At 41.9% G+C, this 23,073-nt stretch overlaps 1 protein-coding gene across 1 annotated transcript in view; it reads right to left on the bottom strand.

The window, feature by feature from the left end:
• Window positions 1-115: 115 nt before the first annotated feature.
• Window positions 116-23,073, bottom strand: part of caskin2a (CASK interacting protein 2a) — a 52,402-nt gene continuing 29,444 nt past the window's right edge. Inside the window, exons 6-22 of the mRNA XM_014970194.2 lie at window positions 22,082-22,177; window positions 21,211-21,344; window positions 18,342-18,450; window positions 18,129-18,237; window positions 17,964-18,058; window positions 15,830-15,947; window positions 14,464-14,586; window positions 11,777-11,854; window positions 10,192-10,319; window positions 10,029-10,092; window positions 6,816-6,889; window positions 6,611-6,721; window positions 6,033-6,134; window positions 5,683-5,821; window positions 3,293-5,557; window positions 2,979-3,216; window positions 116-2,321 (exon numbers count right to left, since the gene is read on the bottom strand). Coding sequence (XP_014825680.2) covers window positions 2,216-2,321; window positions 2,979-3,216; window positions 3,293-5,557; window positions 5,683-5,821; window positions 6,033-6,134; window positions 6,611-6,721; window positions 6,816-6,889; window positions 10,029-10,092; window positions 10,192-10,319; window positions 11,777-11,854; window positions 14,464-14,586; window positions 15,830-15,947; window positions 17,964-18,058; window positions 18,129-18,237; window positions 18,342-18,450; window positions 21,211-21,344; window positions 22,082-22,177 — 4,089 coding nt within the window. The 3' untranslated portion in view covers window positions 116-2,215. The remainder of the gene's footprint in view (window positions 2,322-2,978; window positions 3,217-3,292; window positions 5,558-5,682; window positions 5,822-6,032; window positions 6,135-6,610; window positions 6,722-6,815; window positions 6,890-10,028; window positions 10,093-10,191; window positions 10,320-11,776; window positions 11,855-14,463; window positions 14,587-15,829; window positions 15,948-17,963; window positions 18,059-18,128; window positions 18,238-18,341; window positions 18,451-21,210; window positions 21,345-22,081; window positions 22,178-23,073) is intronic.

Genomic DNA, 23,073 nt, shown 5'->3' with positions numbered 1-23,073 from the left:
CCATTAGTGATCCCAGAGTCAGTGGGTTCCTTGTGTTTCACAGCAGAAATTTCCAGGATGACTGTAAAATCTAATTGGTTTTAGAAAACCAGAGATTAAACACTTACAAAAAAAATATCAAAATATTTTTTATTAACTTTTTTTTATAAAGAGACACACTGTTTGTAGGTGGACTACAACAGGATTCTACTATTGGTCTCATTTCTTTCCAGGATGATACAGAATTCAGCAGGAAACATAAATAAAGACAACTAAACAAAGAAATCAAACAGTGCAAAAAAATATATTCCTGATTGTCAATCTCTGGATTAGAATAATGAAATCTCCACAACTGGGAGAAGTTCTTATAAATATAACAATTATTGTATTTTACTGCCAAACATTTAGGCTTTAAAGAAAACCCTCCAAATTTTTAACATGAATTGGAAATTTGGGGTTTTCAAATTACAGACTAAACCATTACTGGTGTGCAAACTTTGCAGCTTCTGATGTTTTTTAGTTTTTTGTTTTTTTAGAAAATGCACAAAGTCATCTTTCATCTTTTGGCCCAGAGGCTGCATAAAGAACACTGCCATGAACAAAGCGTCCTCCTGACACAATGTCTTCTATGAATCCAGGTATATTTGGTGATGATCGGGATACTTGCCATAATAATGGAGCAAAATCAAAACTGAGAATCTTTTGTCAGAAGATGGAGAAACGGGAGACAAATCAATATCCAGCATGTCACAGGATTTACATATTGACACATTGAAGTAATTGTGAAATAACGCTATTAACCTGTAACATGTTTTAATTGTTTTCAGACTTATGAAAAAATGTAACTATATAGAACCACAAAACTTTGCTGAAAACAAACTAAAAAAAATATGGTACAAAAATGAAAATAAATACTCTTTAATCTGCCTTTCTGCTCTGCAAACACACAAGAAAGCTCAACCTGAAATGGTTGATAAAACCAGTCCCAATGAATATTAACAGCAAAGTGGACGAGTTGTCAGAAAGGGTAGCGACTAATTTTTGGATGGTGTGTCTTGAATGGAGATTGTTGATTTTAATGGTAGTAGCAACAGGTACCTTTCCCACGGTGAAGAATTATGGTGCTGAAATCTGAATTACATCCCTGTTAGTCTCAGTCACAATAAAAGAAGCTAATCATTTTGCATGAGAAGAGTTATTCTGCTCTCTCTGACATTTTAAGAACTACTCCAACTCAAAGGTATGTGCAGCTTCGGCGCCACATGTTGGCTGGAATGTAAACTGCGGCGTGACAAAAACCTTCAAACGTTGAAAGCGAGAAATTCATCTTGTGGGACTGAAACAGCGTGAAGCACATCAGTTTGAGGAAACTATTCTCATCAGAAGACTTGGAAGAATCTCAGAATACACAAAACTGAACACCTAACTCATAAGAAAACAAAACGTTTTTCTCTATTAAAATAATTTAGTCACAAACCAGGCACCCACAGGTACACAGACTCCCAGTGTGCTGTTTTCGTTAAACGCAGAACATTTGCTGCCTGCCGAGAAACACACTGACCTCGGCTGAAATGTAAGAAGAAGTAACACATGGGTGTTACCCGTTTTTTTTTTTTTTTGTTTTTTTTTGGTTAACAGTGTGTTCTCATCTTAGCACCCTGAAGCGAGCTGTGACTAATCCCAGCTGTCGGTTCAGAGGAGTCCAGTGATTTGTTCACCGACAGTTTGGTAAAAACATGTTAGAACTAGTTTCTTTCAATGCATCGAACTTGTTACTGACATAAAGCTGCAAAATATACATAGAACTATGTACACTAATTCAGTCATTATTGTCAAAAAAAAAAACGTTAACAGTATAAATATAACTCTAGGTTAAAATATTCCATATAAAGAGATGTGACGGAGCGCCGCCATCGGATTTTTCTCTGTATTTATACGTACGATGGACCCGCTTTTTCCTCAAGTCATCGCACACTGAGCAGATATCTGCAGGCTGATCTTTCATGCTACTGTTTGTTGTCCATCCAGGAACATTCCCAGGTGTGTGTCCTGAGGCCAAGTGCTTGGGTTTAAAAATAAAAAGTAAAAAAAAAAAAAAAAAACAGGACAATATTGCGCTGGAAAATCCTCAGTTGTGCCCCTCACTGATCCATCCAGAGGGCCTGAGGAGGAGTCTGTACGTCCAAGGTGCGCCACAGGTGTCGATTTTCAGCCGTTCCATCTGTGGGCCGGGGCGTCACTCCAACATGGCATCCAGCTGGACCGCCAGGTCGTCAAACATGTTGCCGATGTCGTCCAGAATATTCCCAGCTGCCTTCACCGAACTGCTGCTGCTGCTGCAGCTAGGAAACAGGCAGCAGACTGTCAGGAAGATTTACTTATAAATCATTACACTGCCTGACTTTAAAGTGACATTAGTTCAAGTAAAAATAATTGTTTTTTGGTCTGCAGGATGCTAAAACAAGTGGAGATTGTTCATTTGTTTCATAGAAAATACAAGACATTAGAAATTTGGGGACATTTGGCATAATTGGGCTTAATTGTACCTGGAAAAGACCTTTTCCAGTCTCAGGTATGTAAATTTTGTCATTGATGCTGTTGCAGATTCCCAACTCCCACTGGTTTTCAGAATTTTAACTGGAACTTTAATAAACTGAGTTTGATCTGAGTTTCAACTCCTCAAGAAGTAGCGTACAAATGGCCTTTGAAGGCAGGAATGTAGGTCAACATAATGTAGCAGCTCTAACAACTGGTGCTTGTACCTACATTTTTAAACATTGTTCATGACTGAGTTCAGAAAAGCTCTTTCAAGAAAGTTCTGCTTGAGAGAGCATGTCTGTACTGTTGAGACTCCAAGTATCCAAATGGTGGTCCGTGGTTCAGATCCAGACCTAAATGGAGTCTTTTTAGCTTCAGATCAAATTTTAATGACAAACTTTGAACCTGTTTATGTCCTCCCACATTAGCTGCGACCCAGTACAGAAACTGAAACTTCTTACCCATCCGCACTGCTGCCATGTGCGAGTTCGTTTTCCACCACTTTGAGAGCAGCCTCCAGTGACGTACTGGTTTGCTCCAGTCTCTTCTGGGCCAGAACCTCCAGACCTGCTACACCAGACAGAGATCCCCCTGATTTCCTTGACTGACCTGACGAGGCCGAGTTAGGGGAGTAGGAGCTCAGCGTCATGGAGGATGGAGCAGGAAAACAGACGCTTTGGATTATCTGGAGATTTGTTCCTGAGAAAACAAGAAGTTCTACTGTCACATCCAAAATACCCAAACTGTAAAGATGCGACAGAAGTGTGACAGTTACCTCCTGTTGAAATGGGCGATGCGTTGGACGGAGAGAGCCTTGATGCAGTTGCTTTCTGCGGACTCTCCGGCTTGGACCCAACTGTCTGTAAAGGCGTACTGGGCTTAGGGCTCTGCATGCCTGTCTGGATGTGAAAGCTGCCGCTCAGTTTTGGAGAGACTGTGTGTATCTGCACACTGGTCAAATTTGGAATGGCTGTTTGCGCAGTAACCCGTGCCGTCGGATCAATTTTTTGAGGGCTCATTAGACTGCCATTGGGGTTTTGTTTTAGAGGAGTGGAAGGTTTTGAGGATACAGGAGGTTTTGAACCTTTGCCCACAGAGCCAACTCTAAGGAAAGCATTCCCCGGTGTCTCTGCCTCTCCTTTATTTACACCTCTGACTTCAACGTGTGAGTGTGGACTGGTAACCAGCAGGCGGTTTTCCTCTTGGTTGGGAGTAGTAGCCTCTTCTGGTGTGGAAGCACCTTTGTCTTTGGGTTTGTGCCGTCTTTTTACAGTATCAGACTCTTTCAGGTTGAACTCTAGAGGCTCCAAGCTGTTTTGGGTCTGAACTGGACCATCTGTTGGAGACCTAGTGTCGGTGTCTGCCTGGGTAACAATGGCTATCCTGGGTCGTTGTTTGATAGTAAGGTTGCCTTCTTCAGCGAAAGGTAGATGGTTCCCGGAATTGGTCTTTGGTGACACAGAAGAACTAGATAATTTTTCACTTTTTCTTGCTTTCAGTTTCTCTTCAGTTGTTTCCTCTGTATTTCCACTTCGGTGTCTGTCAGTATCTCCTTCTGTCCTCTCACTTCCTAACCTCCTTAAGCCTCCCAAACCCAGAGCAGGGACAGGTTTGGAATGCTGTAGAATAATATGTGATGATAATCCATAAGAGATTGGTGAGGAAACTGTGCTGGGAACAGGTGAAATGTGAACATAGGTCGGTGGTATGTCTATCCTCCTCGATGGGCTGCTGCAACTGCTGCTGCCTTCTAGCTTGGCAGCGATGCTCCTCACACTGCCTGCACTGTCTGTCTCTACCCCAGCCTTCAACTCTGGCTCTACCGCCTTGCTGTCTGACTCACTGTGCTGTCTTGTGGGACTGCCACTGACTGAGCTCATCCTCTTGGGTGGTGGGGGAGGTGGACCTTTGTGTCGAGAGCGCACAGCGAAGGAGTGGCTGCGGTTGACTTGACGTGGGGGTCCTGAGGCACGTCCCGGCCTGCGAGATAGCGTGGCGTAGGGTGGTATGGTTACGGAAGAAGCGGAGGAAGAGGGAAGAGGGAGGTCATCGTCTTCGTCGGGCTCTCCGTCGGACAGAGCGTAGCGAGTCAAACTTTGGCTGCGCTTATTTTGTGACCCTCTCTGAATGTTGTCCCCTTGGACCTGGGTGGGTGGGGGTCTAAGCACAGGGATGGCTCCAGGCAGGGGTTTAGAAAGCACTCGTGGGGGGCCGTTGACAGCTGCTGCCTGAGCCTGTAGGTGATTGAAGTATTTCTTTGTGGGAGAGGGTTGTGGGGATGGCAATGATGGAGAAGAGGGGGGCTGGTGGTGGGAGTGATACTGAGGTTGATAGAGGCGGTTGGGGGACTGCAGGTGTTTGGACTTAGGTGGAACTGCGGGGCAAGCAAAGCGAGGCATCTTGCTTGGGGTTAGCGGAGGTGTTACGGTGGAGAAAGGGTGTTTCTCTGAGGCTCTGGACCAACTCTGATGGTCCCACATCTCAGCAGACATCTGCTTACTTCTACCTCCAGGGCTGCTTTGGCTGTTCTTGGCCTCCTCCACTCCCCCAGTACCCAGTTTCTCCTCAGGCCGACTAGACGTTCTGCTAGAACACGGTGTCGTTTGGTGATCGTGGGAATTTCCCGAATTTGAATTTCCCGACCTCCCTGAGCCACGCGAACGCCTGCTTATGCTTTCTTGACTGACAGACATGGCAGCTATAACAGCAGAGGGGGGAACTCCTCTCATGCCGAAAGCCTCCGACACCGATCCCCCCACCTTGCCCATCATAGCGTTCTGCAGCTCTGCACTCAGCTCACAGTCCTGAAAGGAGAGGAGAGCCCTGGGGGTGCGAGGGGAAGGGCAGCAGTTTTCAGATGGAGCATCAGAGTGTCCATGAGAGTGGACGATGTGCGTTGGTGTGTGTTCAATAGCCACCAGCTCTAGCGCAGCCGGTGGCTTTCTCCTGAGAGTTCCCTCTCCCGTCCTGTCAATCTGATTACAAGAGCGCTGCAGGTCACAGAGTCGTTTCACAGCCAACATTAGCTTCTTCTGATGACCTGAGGTGGAGAGAGGCATTCTTTAGCCCTGATGATTCATCTTATGCTGAGCTTAACTCAAAGGAGGATTTTTTTCAGTCATGGCAAAGGTCCATAAATGAAAGAAATCAGATTAATTTTCTCACCCAGTTTGGTGATTCCTATTTCTTGTAGGTCCTCCCAGGTGATGTCCTTAACGATTGCAATGGAGTCGTAGCCATTGTCACACAATCTCTTTTGGTACTGAGGCAGCCCAATCACGCTTAGCCACTCTCCCAAGTCCGACTACATCAACAAACACACAGAGGGAGCAGCAGAAAGAGAGGACAAGACTTTCAATTTATTACACTGACTCGTAAAGAAAATACAGCGTCTTAAGAGCGGTGAAGAATTTGTGTGGTTTTAAATTATATATATATATATATATATATATATATATATATATATATATATATATATATATATATATATATATATATATATATATATATCTCACGGGAATGTAATCTGGGAGCCACTCGGGGATGCTCAGCTTGCTGATCTCTGATGAGATCTTCTTCCTGTGGCCTGGCTTGGTCACGCCGATAGCAGTGAGATCCTGAGGTCAAATTTTGAAAAAAAAAAAAAAAAAAGTACATGGATGTTACAGCAAAAATAATCCATACCTGGTAAGTTAAAGACATTTTACTCATTTGTTGATGTTCATTTACTGTTTTTTTCTTCTCGTCAATTGCAATGGAATAAAAATGGATTACATGATATGAAGTAGGGATTTAAGTAAAGCGAGTAAGAACATATACAGCAGAAATTAATGAATTATAGAATTTGTAAGTAGCAATGGTCTTGCAATGAGTCTTGTTACATGTGGCTCATGTACTCTGTTGTTAGCCTCCACCCTAAACGGGTTGCTAAGCTAGCCATGTCAACATTTCCATCACTTTTTGCACTTATCCTGTTTCATTTTAATTCCAGCATCCCACCAGGGACCTGACGAATCAAATTTATTTTCCAAAGCAGTAACTACTGTTAGAAAAAAGTTGACAGTAACCTATGAACACTGAAACGTTAGCCCACCTCAGGAGTCATCCTGCTGATGGTAGGTACATCGTATCCCGCTCTGAGGAAGTTGGAAGTGTACTGCTCCAACTGGAACTCACACAACCACTGGTAGATGGCTTCAGAGTCCTAATGGCGCACAAAGGCAATTTTTCTGGTCCTTTTTTTAAAAAAAAAAAGAAAGACATAGTAAAAGGAGTCAAATGTTAAAAAAAACCCTCACCTTGCCCTCCAGAAGCTGTTCTGGTCTGATAAAGCCTTTCTGAGGAGTGCTGTTGGCCTGTCGGCGAGAACCACCTACAAAACACACATCATCAATCCTGGGGGAAGACAAATATTACCAGGTTCAACTGAAGAGACTAAAAAAAGACAGAGGGGAAAAAAATCCATCATAACAAAAGATTCAAACTTGCTTAGTGTTTTGTATGCATTGCTGCTAAAGACAAGAAGCGATCAGCTTAAGCTGATTTAAGCAACGCTGCTGAGTGTTGTTGGGTCTTTCCAGGTGTGTAAAGGCTTCTTATCTGATCTAAGGAAACTCCTGACCCGTCTTTCACACATTCCCAGAAATATCCGAGGAATGCACCCTTTCCGGGCAATTTCTTCACTTTTAGCTCTTGTTGTGGCTTGAGGTCAACCCGTTCAGGTTTAATCATTCCACCGTTTTTTTCTGTTTTTAGTTAGTCAGCCCACCTGTCAGTATCCACATTTATAGTTTGGACTAACCACACAGCAATATTCCCAACATACGTAGTCACAGTCAGCAAAGTAGAATATGTGTTCAGATGACGCCCATTTGTCAGATTAAAAGTACCTTTTGAAATGACATATTGTTTAATTAGGCCCATGTGTTTTTTCATTGGTCTGGTGTGATTTTCTAACTTTAAATGTCATATTTTATTTACATCTAAGTGGAAAGTTGTCATAATTAGCAGAAATAAAGTCTTCAAAATATCCATCTCTGTGTAATTAATCTACATGAGTTTCTACACGAGTTTCATGTAGAGATGAAGTTCCTGAAATAAATGATCCTTCCAACATTATGCTGCATTCTTCATCCATAAAAGACTGCGGTCTGGATCCACTAACACTGAGCTTAGCTCAATATTTGCACTTGCCTGCTTTTTTTTCCCCACCGTCTGATTCCCAAAGCAAATAGCACCAATATGCAGCCGCAAACACGCTTGTCAAGTTCTGCAGGTGCAACCAATTAGCAACCTTCTTCTGCAGCTATTTTTACTTCCCAGAGAAATGAAAATCAGATTAAATACATGCCACTATCTATGCTGTGTTCTTGTTACCAGCATAACTGAATGTCTTCAGAAGTCACCTAATCAACAGAGAGAGTTCACCTGTGCATGAGTAAACCTTTGCATAAATCCAACTGTTTTTGTATGAGGCGTGTCAGCGAACATCGGTGAACAAGCAGCACCATGACGACCAGGGAAAAGAGCAGGCAGGCTCAGAGATGTAGTTGGCCAGAAGTTTAAAGCAGAGTTAGGGCATGAAACAACACCCTAGGCTTTGAACGTCTTCACAAAGTGTTGTTCAAAAAAACAGAAATAGTATGACATAACTGAAAACAGAATAAGCAAGGAGATAATTAATCAGAGAAGCAGCTAAAATGACCTAAGAGTGATGGCTAATGGTTTTTGGGTGGTTTTCTTTACTTTGGTATGGGCGTCAGGACCCCTGACCACACAGGGAGGTAAACAGCACCTACAGAACATATAATTGGCCTTTAGATTGAGTCAAAATGTCCTCCTCAGTTTTAACTCTCTACAAAAACTAACTAAAACTGAGTTTTTGTAAGCAAGAAAGAGAAAGACAAAACCATCACGCTTGCTCTATGCCACATTGTATTTTTTTCTCCCTTGTTTTTATGTCTAATTGTCCTCTAGGACCATCTAACACCAGTTATTTCTTTTGCTGCTCATGCACAACCTGAGTTGAAAGGAATAACGAAATCAGAGACCACGTTAAATCCAAATCTGACTTCTTACCCTTGAGGAGAACAGGAAGCTGCAACAACCCTGCCGTCTGGCTCTTCATCCTTGCTTCTGCTGCACAGCCATCTCTGTAAACTAACAGCGTTGCTCGATTCCCGCCCTCACTTTTACCCTCCTTCTCCTTCATCGGACGGATATGTTTTGCTCCCTCTGCTTTTAGCTCCTGTCTCTTATCTCCGATCCCTCCCTCCTGCTCCTCATCTCCCTGCTCCCTCACTTCACCCTCCTGGCTTCTCAGCCGTCGGTTCACGGAAATCCTCCCCGGCTTCAAAGTGAAACACCTGAACGTTTTGCAAAGAGGCTTGACTCCAACCCCATCGAACTCTGGTGATGATGGCACAGCATTTTTTTCCCCCCCAATCTATCTGCAGAGAGTTATGTAAGGTTTGCAGGCTGAGAGAATAAGACGGTTTTGTAGGTTTTAGACGTGAGCTGAGGTAAGACTTTATTCCCTCTGTTTCATTTCCTTTCCGACTGACAGTAATAACAGCTGACCGCGCTCCTGTGTATTGTGGTCACATTCCTGAGGTAGAAGAAAAACCAAGAGATCCTGGAGGTGTAGCTATCATATTATCTTCAGATTTGACAGCATTGACCATCACATTTGCCTTACATCGTGGTCCAAGTACTCTTTTCAGTTAAGTTTCCCTAGCTTTTGTTCTTGAATTGTTGCGATTGAGACGAGGAGGAATGTTTTTATTGGAGATTTCAAAAGTAAAGTAGTTTTCTAAAAACAGCATGTTACAGTGAAAATATTTAAAAGTTTTATGCAGAAAAATTGTTTTTCTAAAAGTGATAAACAAACCAAAGGCCTTGAATGCATCACAACATGCCCAAAAAAAAAAACCTGGTAATGTTTATGTCATATTTTTTATATTTATTTGAAAAGGTCAGAGGAATTCTTCTGTGTAATTTGCCAGTGGAAAACAAACATGGATTAGTGATTGCAGTCATTTTGCAATAAGAAAAGAATAAGCTGATCAGATTACAGGGAGAGTTTATGTCACGTTAGGTATTTTTCTTTTTGCTCAGTTTTTCGTGTACGGAAACGAATGTCCTGATCTCGTAACTGACCCACGAAGCAGACATGTCCATTGTTTTCAAAACAACTGAACTCAAGTTGCCAATGACCTCTTTTGTTTAAGAAAAGAAGTTTATTTGTACCTCCATCCAGGACAGATTTTTTTTTTATCTGTTTAATGGGAGTCTGACAGGAGGATTAAACTGTTAGAGACTCCAACAATTCAGCTTATGCTTTCAGAATAAAACGAAACCATTGGAGGAAATGACAAATGTTCAAGAAGTTAGTAAAAAAAGAGTTGTTAAGGGTTAATTTCGCCTCAGAAAATGAAAGAAAACAATTTTTCAGATTCAAAGTCTAAATCCGTAACTAGAACTGGGATGAGGAAAACAACTGTGCGACTCACCATTGCTTTGGTCAGCTGCTGTACTGTGGACCTGTTCTCCAGTTTCACCTGCAGAGGGAGCCACCTGCACACACAAAGATGTCACTGAGCGTCTTGGCCACTTTGGTTTTCTTACTTTTAAATGCTGTGCAGCAGAAGACAGACAGAAAGGTTTCCGCCTCACCTTGCCAGCGTCGGCGTGGTGGCGGATGTGAGTCCCGTTCTGCTTGCGGCCGCTCTCCGAGCTCTGGCCGCTGCCGGCGCTGCGGCTGCTGCCCACACTGCCTGTGCTGCCAACGCTGTTCCTGTCGCCTGACGAAAGACGATGCAACAACGCAAAAATGACCTAAGTGTAAAAGTAAAAGCTGCGGGAGTGGGGGAATGTGAGCACTGACGAACTGAGCGGGGGGTTTCTTATAAATTATTTTCACATGTCAAGTCCAGCTGGCAAGAAAATGCTCGGGATGAAAGCTGAAAAATCAAAAGTGGTGATAAAGTTTTTCTTCTTGAAAGGTCTGTGTTGCACAGACATCTTCTCCGGTTTGTGCTGCTTCGGCTGTAGTCGTTTTCTCGACATCTCTCAACATGTCTGTCTCAAAGATTCAAAATGATCAAACCAGACACATGTTCATTTACCTGTCCTGATGGTTAAACATAGGATGGAGTTATTCCGAGTGTTTACCCAGGGAGGACTGTTGATACAACCTACAACTGAAATGATTTTTTTTTTCTAAAACAGGAACTGTACAGTGTATGGGAGATTTCCTCTAATGTACAGTTATTAAAAATTTTACATATAGGCTCTTACATATGCATATAAATTCATCTAGATATTCACATAAGAGGCACTGAAGGTTCTAGGATGTATTTCAACTTGGCAAGAGACCATGACTGCAGCTGGTTGTGACTCTATGGTAGCATATAGGATTTCTTTAACAGCGTTCACTTTAAATTATTCAGAAAAGTAGTCAGAAAAGTATGAAGATCCAAGGGGAGTCATGAAATCTGAAGAAGTATTACAGACGTACATGAGTTGCGAGACGTTTTTTCATTCATTTTTAAACACCTATAGATCCCAAGGTCATGAGGTTAAACAATTATATGTAAGTCCAAGTTATTCAGGTGTTCCAAAGTCTGGAAGGCGACAACCCATCTAAGATGTTTAGGAATAATCCAGAAACCGAAAGCCTGCAGTGAGCTGCAAACTTTTCAAACACAGGTGTGGCTGTCCACATTATCATGGTATCCGTAAAATAAGCCCCTGCTCCAAAATCAGCACCTTAAACTTGACTGAATTCTTCAGTGACCCAGCTGGACAGCTGCAGAATGAACTGTTTGGCCCTGGTGAACAAGAAGCGCAAATGGAGGAGTCAAGGTGAAGCTCTTAAACTTGGTTTTATTAATCCCAGAATCCAGATTATTTTTTAAGTATTAGTTAATCAGCAATAAATCAACAAATGACCAGGCAGACAACTCAGACACAGCACCTGCTGTGCTGACCACTTACCATTACGTTCTCCTGCAAGACAATTCTGGTCGTGGTTAGAGGATTACTGGGACAAACGGGAGGGAGCCAGGGATTTTACGGGATGGTTAGTGTAAGGCTAGGACATTGGGGTTGAAAGTGGTACACACAGAAGTAAGCTGGTACAGAAGTCTGGTTAAATGGTGGGACTGGTGGATGTCTGAAGGCTCACAACAGGTTAGGAGGTTGGGTAGTTTGAGGCGTTAGATGGTTGACAGGTGATTTGGGGGTCACACACTCTTACCAGTGGGAGAGCTCCTTAGGACCCAAATGTCCTGAGGGGGGGTTGCTGGGGCTGAGAACTGACTGGCCGGTGAAGCACCTAACAAACACACACACTTTAGACACACGCTACGTGCACTCCCTGCATCTTGCAGGGGTGGAGCTGGACCTATGGAGTTGCCACTGGTCACCAGAGGAGGGCTGAGTTAGGGAGGGGAGTGGGACTGGAGACTGGTGGACAGAGACATGAAACACAGCTTTCTGTCATAAAAGCAAAAAAAAGTTTTAAAATAAAGACGGTTTGGATGTCTTTTGCAGCTCTGGTATCATTTTAAAGGGCGACAGTGGATCAGTGGGTACTGGGTAGAGTAGTCATCTTGCAGCTGGAGAGTTGTAGGTTCAAGTCCAGCTTCTTCTCATCACATGTTGATGTATTTCTGGGCAAGGCACTTACCTCCAAGTTGCCTACTGGTCTGCGTGTGTATCGGTGTATAAATGTGTTTGTGAAAGGGTGAATGCGGGTTTTGTGTTTCTGTCATTGGTGTTAAATTTGTAACATCTTTGTTTTGCACTGGTGTACTGAGCCACCATGTATCAGTTTTATTTTCTAGAAGTGTCCCATTTTATTTAATTGTGGACATAAATTGTTGTAAAAATTGTAAATTTTTGTGCGACTTTAAATTGATCATACATTATTTTCTGAAGATTCCTATAACAAACATTTTTACACACATTGTGGCCTATGTTTGTATAAAGTAAACCAAAAAGTATTTGCTCCAAAATGCCCAGAACTTGAAAAGGACAAAATGAAGAGGCATCTCTTCATCTGGCTTGTTTTTATTTTTGTTTCTTTTTGTTGTCCTGGTTACGCCTGCTTTTGCCTCCAGAGTAATCAGGTATAATCTACTCATAATCAACTCAAAAGTAGTCTTTAAATATATGATTTACTTTGTGTAATGAGAGAAACCTGACCTGGATGGACCTTACCGTTCCATACTAGTAAGTCAGGAAATATCTGAACATTTCTTTGTTCCAGTATTTTAAAAAGTTTCATTTGATGATTGTGGAATGCAGCTCATAAAACCTCAAATTAATTTTCACTGTGGATTGCAACATTACATCAGACCAATAAAAATTGATTTGTTGTGTTATGAAGATGTAATGACCTTCCCTAGGAAAAATTCAGCCACTAAACCTCTGAGCTTTCCCATGCGAGAAACAGACCCCCCGTGGTCTTACTTAAGGAGACACTGAGATCTCCCACAAGTAAGTCTCAATAGTTAATTGCTAAAGAAGCTGGTTGTCATCAGAGGTCTGCACATAAACATGATAATGGAAAGTTGTGTGTAAGGAAACAGTGTGATGCAAAAAAGGTGCACAAGCTTTGAGAGGTCTAGGAGGCAAAGTGAACTGAAGGGTTAGGAGAATCTTTCAGTGTGCAGACTGCAGCTGGAGTCAGAGCGTTAAAAGCCACCAACCTCTCATGTATCCAGGACATGGAAATCAGTTACTTAACCAGTAATTCATGTAAAAGGAGCACCAACAGTATAAACAGTATATATACAGTAATGCAGGGTTTCCTACAGAAGACTTGCTAAGCCTGGTGGTATGAGTGCCAGGGCAGTCATCGTGCAGCCCACCATGTTTTTGACTTAAAAATTTGTTAGTTGACAGGAAATTTGAAAATATTACTAGATGATTATGTGTTAATGGAATATATTATTAGAAATACCTAAACACCAACTGTAAAGTCTTAAAAAAGGCAAACAAAAAACTGTTTCAGGCATTTTGTCCTAATTAAAGTGTCCAAAATTTGTTGGTCCTTTATTTGTGACTTATCACTTTATTTGCTGAAGTTGTTAGCATGTAGACTAGTAAAGATCATCAATGGTTACAGAAACCGGTGTATAAAAAAACCCCTACAACAAATAAACAAACAATTCTTAGCCTGGTGGGGGCACAAGTCAAGCCTGGTGGCCCGCCAGGCTTATAAAACTCTGGGGGAAACCCTGGTATTGAGTATATACAGTACACGGATGTGCTTTTCAACATGCTGACATGTCTGTAATAAAAAACCCTTTTTGTTTATTGGTCTGATATAAAATACTGTATTTTAAGTTTGAAAGCTTGAAATATCTTATGTGTATAATAAAACTTTATACTGCGTTTCATTATTTTAACTGAATGAATTTTTAGAAAACAAAGAAAAACCATAAAAGCAAAAACACCTTCTGGCCATTCCTGATAAAAAACAATACATCTGAATCCAACAGAATGAAAGGATTTACTCAATATGCTGGGCAATTTTTGTATATGTAACTAAATTTTAAAATATGTCACTAAAGGTTATTGTTAACCGTTAACAACCTTTAGTGGCCTTATAGTTTACCTCAAACCCCTATTTTGTTATTTCTCTTGGTCACCAGGTGTTTGTATTTTATGCTATCATTTTGTATCTGTTTATTTTTTATGGCAGCCAGGTGTTATAAAATATAGATACATTATTACCAAAAAAGCACATTGCACCACACTTAATTTGGCCTACACTAAAGGCAAACATGTAATTCTACATATCTATTAATTTCAAGTGGGTAGATTGTTACATTTTATATGGCAGTGTAATAGCAGCAAAGGCAACAAACTGACCCCTTATTGTGGTCTATTGATTATTCGCCCTCATTCAGAGGCCTTGTCGATATACGTGTGTACCTGCGGGATCATAGCCGAGGATGTATGAGTCGTCAGTCTGAGGGGCGGGGCCTGAGGGAGGAGGTCTGGATGCAGGATGCGGTCTCTGGGATGGCATTGAGCCTTGGCGGGAGAGAGCGCCCCCTAGGGACAGGGGAGACACGTGCAGGTTGAGGGGTCGGGTCTGAACGAAATGCGTGCATGGGGGAAAAGGTTTGGAGCTCGAACATTTCCTCATGTATATGCAACAGCATAAATCAGGACAAATCCTCTCTGGGGTTACATAACAAGCCGCTGAATAGGAATGTAAGATCACAAGTTGCAGAGAAAGAGACGGAGCTCGCTGACTCTTTTTGTGCTGATCCCGCCAACATCACAGGGCTCACACACTCAGCTGAGTTTGCTCTAAATGCAAAGTGCCTGTAAGACTTTTTCTGAGTCGAACTTTCATGTCTTCCCCCCCTCACGTGTGAGCGATGTATGCACAGCGACTGCACACACAATCTCCAAGCAGAGACTGCGGGGGGGAGGGAGAGCTTTAGCACTGAGCTGACACTTTGCTGTCTGGGAAGCAGTAATCCTACCAATGTGTGTCTGTGTGAGTCGGATCGCTTCGGCTCGCGCATATGCAACTGTGCGTCTGCGCCTGTTGCGGTCGCTCGACCTCTCAACTTATGAATATCGGTGGCTTCACAGCAGCCACCAGAGTTGTACTGACATTAAATTACACAAGTGAACTCTGGTGATTAATTAGGTTACTTCTTAGATTTTAAAGGGGGTCGGATGCAAATTGAGGTGATTTTAATGATTAATCAAATTTTTTGTTTATGAAGTGTTAATTTTTGGGAAATCTGTATTTTATTTTTCACCAATGCACTCCTGGGGTTTCCATAGTTGAGAGTGACATCTGTCCACTGAGGGTCTACCATGCTGTTTTTCAAACGTATTTATATGGTTCTTGGTAGTCAGACCAAGAACCAGAAGGTATGACTGAAATGAAAGCAAGTTTTTGAAAATATTTTCTGTCAGTTAGAATTTTATTTTAAGAAAAGAAAAAGGGGGGAAAATCTGTAACACTTTATTTGACGGGATGTTCATAAGACTGACATGACACTGTCATAAATATAACATAATTTTTCATGAATATATACGACTGTTGTCATGAAGTGTCATTTGGTAAATAATGACACTTTTAATGCAAGTTTTAATGAAACTTTGCATTAAAAGTGTCATTATTTACCGAATGACACTTCATGACAACAGTCGTAAACATTCATGAAAACTTCATCTTCACGACAGCTGTTATGTTAAAAAGCTCATGTATGAATACTTAATGGGATTACATCTACAAAACCTTTATTCATGTACACACTACATGCTTGTCTACCTGCTCTCCTGCTGAGGACCTCCACCACCGAAGGCGGGAAGAAGCCCACCCTGTCGGTCCCCCGCTGGCTGTCATGGATGTGGCCTTTCCAGCGGCCGTCTGAGTGCTGCTCCAGGACCTGGCGGCAACAAATGACAGCACGCTTCGGTTAGAAGACAAGTCTGTCTCTGAGAACAGCCATTAGTCGCACAACAGCTCACAAAGAAATTACAGAAGAACGAGCCAAAGTATCCCGTCTTGATTGATTCAAGCGTCAGAAGAATCCAATTCGCTGCCAGCACTCCATCAGCTCGAATTAACATCTGACTCTTCCACTAAAACACTTAAGGCGATAATAAGAGAAAGCCAGTCAGCTGCAAAAACACAATCTATTCATCAAGAGTGCCAACAACATACCTGGAAGGAACAAAAACAAACCTACATGGCAGTCGGCGGCTGCAGTCTAGTTCAAACACGACCGGGGGAGTAGAACGATACGTAGAACGAGAACGAGATAAACACACATATGCATGAGTTGAGAGTGTGTGAGTGTCTTTGTATATAGGTGGGGGCCCGGTAGGAGGTGTTGGGGGGGGAAACAAGCTGGTAATTAGACATGTTTGAGCCCATCTCTCTGCTGTGGTCTCCTGTTCAAAGTTCACTTAATTATCCCAAAACATCCCACACAAATCCCAAAAACACAACTGTTCTAACAAGGGCCTTCACCCCCCGATTACAAGAGCACAGAGCAGAGCAGCAGGAGAAAAGCTACACCATGTCTAGAATGTCCAGGGTTAGAAAGGAAAGTTCATAGATAACTCACCGTTACTATTTAAAATGCTGCTTTTGTAAATTTTGGACTCTGATTTGTCAGGCGCTAGTTTCTCCTGACTACAGACGAGGCCGGAGGTTCTGGCAGAGACACAAACACTGTTGTGTGACAATTTGAGTTCTTTTGTGTTTCTCTTGTACACTTAAGAACAATTAAACCAATTTCATGACTTTCCTATCCTATTTATTACATTGTCATCCATTCTTTTCCATAACATTGGATCTCAACTTCTGGACCAGATCCTGACTGATTTTTTTCAGTCAGAGTTGATTTCAGTTTGTTAGTTTGTTTCTCCAGCTGCTTTTTAAAAAAGTTAACTTCACGTCTTTTTTTTTTAAGAAAAGGCAGAGGTAAACAAATATATTTTTTTGTGTGTTTTTGTGGATATTTTGCTAACTTGATTTACATATGGACTGTGACGTACTTCGCCGAGAGGTCCAGCCAAACCTTTTGCCTCTCTTTTGCTTCTCTATGTACAATTTTCCAGATCTCTCACTGACACATACATTGAATCAAAACGCTTCCCTATAAGAACAAGTCAGGACTTGTGATACCACTCACTCTTGTTTGTTTTCTCAAGAAAAATGATTTCACAAAGAAACATAACGAGCGTTTATGAAAGAAACTAACATCTTTGTACTTCCTGCAAAATTTCAGTTTTTTTTGTTTACTTGGACATAAGTGATTTATGTGCTGCTGCTCTTGTCTTCAACTTTATGTTGATGCTGACAAAGCTCTGCACTTATGGTAACATTATTCTGCAGGAACATTCTTGAGGAAAATATGCCCTTGGCTCCTCATGAAATGTCATAGTTCCTGATTATTCAAAAAAAAAAGTTCATTCAGCTGCAACATTAGTAACAGGTATGGTTTTGGAAAAAGCCATGATACCTGCATGCTTTTCTTTGGAGGTAACCATTGCCCTTTTCAAGAAAATAAAAACTCTTTGAAATGGATTAATATGTATCTGATCACAAGGCACAATAATGAAAAAACAAGTTTACAAAAAAAAGTGAAGCCTAAACGTTTTTATCACTGTCGAAACTTCTAGCCATGACTTTCTGCTACCACTTGCATGTAGGTAGTTTGAGCTGTGACGAACCTAAAGTCTAATAGTGAGGGATGAGGAAGCTAAAAAGTCAACAGAATTATTTTTAAATTCAACTTTGGCCCCACCCTGGTGGTCATAAAAACACAGCAAGTATCCCAAATATGATGTAATGACATGCTATGGCTTTAACCCGGCGTGGGAAACAAATTGCTGCAAGGCGACGGCTACGCACGGACCATTTTCACAACCGAAAGACACGCAAAAAAAGTTACCATAATAAGGTCTCCAGCACGCAGGTTGAGCGCAGTGGGGTCGTGGAGGTTCCAGTAGTCCTTCACCGCTCGGACTTGGAGAGAACTGGACGCTTCTGCAGGGACCAGAACTACAGTGATTCCCCCTGCGCGACATCTCAGGAGGTTGACCTTGCAGAAACAAACCTCTAAGCAGCTGCTTGATGTCTCTGCTGGCTGTGGAAGTGGTGAACTGGTTGACGATATCCAGAGCTGTCTGGTTGTACGTATTGCGCAGGTTCACGTTGATCCCTGCCTGCGCACAAACAAAGTCAGACCCACTTTATTCTCCCGAGCAACAAACGGTCTACCTCTTCAAATCACAAAGTTAGGTGGACAGAGACTTCTAACAGTCATTACATCGAGCAGCAGCCGCACTACTTCCGTCTTGCCGTAGAGGGCGGCCTCATGCAGAGCGGTCCCCGCTTTGGTGGCTCTGTTGATGTCGATGCCGGCTTTAAGCAGCAACCTGGGAAATGAAATCAGAAACGGTCACCGTGAGACTGCAGGCAAACATCATTCATTCGACTGCTGCAAGCGTTTACAGCATCGCATTCAAGTCCAAATGTAGGTATTCTGGTGGTAGTGATGCAGAAGGAGGACGAGGCAGGTTTTAAAGTTTTGCTAAAGGATTTTATGTTAGACTGCAGGATACCGTATTGTGCCATGGTGTTTGAAAAACATAACATACCCTGTCCACTGTAACTGGGAAAACAAATTGTTTCAAATGCTCTGAATTATTTGCGGTACCATCAGCTTTGCTTAATCTATCTGTGGCTCATAAAGACTTAACAGCATTCTTAACTCTGTTGGCCAGGACGCTGATTTTGTTATATAAGTCTTCAGCTCCACCTTCTCGTACGGACTAGATTAAGGAAGTGATCCAGCAAGTGAAAATAGAGATCAGACTGACCTTATATGGTGCTGGGAACAAATTAGAAAAAAATCTGGAACCTCTTTTTATCATATATTAACTGCATGTCTTATTCTGTTGACTGAGCTTGTCTGGCGGATGCATCACCTTGCTTAAAGCCCTTGAATTGTCTTTACAGTTACATACATACTGTTGCGCCTGTGGAAAAGATACATGAGTTTTTCTTCACAAGCCTCTCAAAACTGTGGCCATCCCTTTTTTTCTTGTGCATGTTTTTCTACGACACTTGTTGCTTCCACTTAACTTTCCAGTGCATACAGCACTATGTACTGTATCCAAGGCAGCTTCTGTAATACAGATTTTTCAGTGAAGATTACTGTATTAGTTGTAAAACATAGTCATCAAAACTAACAGAAATAAACATTTGAAATACATCACTACGCGTAATTGATCTTTAAAGGAGTTCCACCTTCAGCTTAGGTTCTAAACAGATGCAGAAAGCTGATAACAATTAGGTGATTCAACGAGAGCGTTGAATCACCTAATTGTCACAGAACCCTGATTAGGAATTTATATCTGCCCTCAACTAAGAGAGTTCATGGATGGTTTTCTGTTTTCATTCCCAGCTACTGAACTTTCCTTTCCAGGAGAGTCAGAGTGGAGATGGTGTTGCAAAAACATTTGCTTATGTAGGAAGGATGAGAGCCATCAGCAGACTGTCTAACAGACAGGGTGGGGTTACTTGGCAAACTGAATACATATTCTACATATTTACACACAAACAAGCATATGTTTAAAAAAGAAAGTGTAAAGTCAGCTGAGAAAAACAGAACATGAGGGTGTGCAGCTTTAGATTTGGCATGAGGTGACATCAGACTGCCATGAACAAATAGCAGAAGATTTACAATGAGCCAAATCTTTATTTACTGTTAAACTCGTTCATGTTTTTGCAAGCAGTCAATTCATTTCAGGGTAACAGAGGGGGGATGAAAAAGCTTCCCAAATCCCTTGACTCCCTCCTAAACTTGAACCCTATTCTACCCCACCTGTACCTCCTATCAGCCACCTCGGTCACCAGTCCACCTGTTGAGCCGAGGGCTCCCATGAGGCGACCCCCCATCAGAAATAAGAGGACACCCCAAGCCGCACGCCAACCAGAATCTGGAGTGGCCCAAGACTGAACTCTGTGATCCACTGTCTGCAGCACCCCAAGACCCATTGACCCTAAGCACAAACCTAGAGTTGGTATTTGCTCCCAAAAAACCAAGGAAAACCATAATCTTGTTTCTCATAGTTAGTGGAGGCAATTGCAAACAACAAAACAGACTCCTGGGTTGTATATTGTGTAAGGCTGGCACCCTGCTTTCAAAAACAGAATGCTTAGTCAATGCAGAAACAGTGAATTGATAGAGAATGCAGAAAAAAAAGTTAATCAGTCACTGCTTACGCACTTCAAGGTTGAAGGACTGCACTTTACAGTTGGCTTTTCATAGAGTCTAGATAAAAATAGTCATAACTCAAGGAGATGTTCACTCCCCACAGTGTGCCATGCAGTAACAAGATTTGAAGGATCCTAAATCAAACTGCATGCAGTCCAATACTCTGAACGTTAACTGCAATTAATGTCAGAAATCACTGATTTACACTGTACATTAGATCTGGGAAGAATCTAAAACAGATGAGGGCATCGCCCACTACACAAGCAAACACCCCGAACCCTCATTGCACAAACATTCTTACTGATTTACAAGGTACAATAAAAAACAACTCTGTCATTCCGGCAAATGCTTGCTCAATCTTGTCGGATTGCAAAAATTAATAAACTGGTGTGTATTTTCAGTAAACCGGGGCATTCCAGTCCTAAGTGCTTCAGTTGAAGGAACCTGATTTTTTTTTCTTGTTGCTTGAAGACATTTTGCCTCTTATCCAAAAAAAAATGAATGAGACGCAAACTGACATGTTTAATGTTATGGTCACGAAAGTGCAAGTAGAAACATACTGAACATGTAAGGCTTGTTGAAAGAGGCTTTCTTGACAAACAGACTAAAATAAAGTGAACTAAACAGGGTTGGTGTGAATGCACCCTGAACCCTAAAGTTGCCTTTTCCCTCCTTTCAAGCCTGGCAGGGTCCATATATTTATGACCCAAACAGAAACATAAAGCGGAGAACATCCCTGAATTATGGGCCACACAATGGTGCACGCATATTGGTTCACTGGGTGGGTTGGTTTAAATTGACCACTTTAAATTGAAGGGTGTACCCTGCCTCTTGCCTAAAGACCACCAAGAGAAAGACAGCAGCCCCCTCGACTCTGCCAAGGACAGAGCTGCTACAGAAAATGTGCTTCTCTCACTTGATGACGTCTTTGTGTCCGTTCCTGGCTGCCAGGTGGAGGGGAGTGGTGGAGGGGGAATCCAGACTGTCGTTCCCTCGCTCTCCTTCTAAGAGCGCTGACACCATGTTACTGCTGAGCAGCAGCTGAGCCACCTAAACAGAAATCAGTCTGAAGATGACGTTCTTACCAGCAGATTTAGGAAAGGAATTATGACATAAGCAATGCATAAATGATGTACATATATGAAAACCCATGCGTCCCCGTGTACATCACTGTAAATGACAACTTATATAGAAAGAGATTAACTTGCACATTGGGGCTTATCCACTGCCCAGCAGCTGTCACAAGACGGTATGTATGTGGTAAAAACAGCCCAAAGCCCTCTTTTCTTTCACAGCTTAACTGCAAACTTAGGCTAGTTGAGAGAGCATTAAACAGGCATAAAAAGTGTGTCTAATTTTGACTTTTAGTGCAAGCAAAACATCTCATAGGCTGGTTTATTTGGCGGATGTGGCAGAGAAACAGTAAATTATGCCCCAAAGTGCAACTTTCTGAACATTACAATGTACAAAAGAGCCACTAAGGCCCTTTCACTCAAACAGGCTTAGCTGACCAGAGTCACTTCATTCTAACCTCTGGCTCATGTTAGACATAAGGCGCCCTCATTCATACATAAGGAGAAAAGAGTGTTTTCACAAGCAGATAACTGGATTAAGAGTCTAAATCTCTTCAAACGAGGTCAAGAAGCGTGACGATGCAAAGGGCTGGGTTGGGAACCAACTTGATGTCAATCTGTGACGCTATCACCAAGTGGAGTGATGTGTTTTAATCCAACGACCAAAGTGGTCGCCAGAGACAGATAAGGAAAACGACACAAATAGTCCGGTACCTTGAGTCGGCCAAACTCGCAGGCCAAATCCAGAGGAGTCTTCTTCGCCTTGTTCATGAGGCAGGGATTAGATTGGTGCTGCAGCAGCATCTCAGACTGAGGGCGAAAGGGAGAGAGCGCAACACCCTGTGAGCAGTACAGCACCTCATGTAAAATACACACTCACACACCAGTCGTCCTCTACATGCTTCGCCTTCCACCAAGAGGGGAGGAACATATGATAGCTGCTGTGTGGATCCTGAGATGGATTGTCAGTTTTGTGCTGCTCTGCTAACGAGGTCGTATCTCAAAGGGGGTCGAGTTACAGGTGGACAAGTGTTTGCACATATGGTCCGAGTTACCTCTTTGAACCTTTCTGGTATAATCACCTGGCTTCATTGGACTATTCCTCATGAGAACCAACACCTGGTCCTAATAAAGGTGGAATGTTATTTTTAGGTAAGGGACAAGTATTAGAGCTAATATGTGAATGAAGATTTTGATGCATCCTGGTACTGCACTGTAGGTCTATTAATTTTAGCAGAATGGAAAGCAGATAATTATTTTGTTTGGTTTGAAAGGTCTTGTTGGGATCTGATCCCAAGGTGCCACACAAAAGAAATGTAAAAAACTGAAAAATTAAAGACGGATTAAAAAAAATAGATAATATCAAAATTTGACCTAATAAAGATGCAAAAATCTACAGAGCATTAAAAGTAAATTAAAAATACGAATAATCAGAATGTAGGATATTAGATAGAAATGGAGATAAAAGATACAAAAATTTAGAAGAATAAGATTAAAAATGATTATGAAAAATATTTTGGGAATAGAAAACCTAAAAGTATTACCTAAAGTTATACGAAGGGTCTGTAATCATATTTGTCATATTTGGTGTTTTGTCTGGAAAGGTGCATCATATCCAGGTTGGTGGCCAAGGAAGGCCTTATAGTTTAGAAACTAGAATAACTCAACAGGAAATAGACAGATATGCTGAGTGTTCATAAAAGTGA

The sequence above is a fragment of the Poecilia mexicana genome, unplaced genomic scaffold (genome assembly GCF_051168715.1).
Source record: "Poecilia mexicana isolate PSO_F unplaced genomic scaffold, ASM5116871v1 scaffold_19, whole genome shotgun sequence".
Classification (NCBI taxonomy): Eukaryota; Metazoa; Chordata; class Actinopteri; order Cyprinodontiformes; family Poeciliidae; genus Poecilia; species Poecilia mexicana.
Note: the sequence above shows the minus strand (reverse complement) of the source record. Positions and strands in the feature narration are given on the sequence as shown.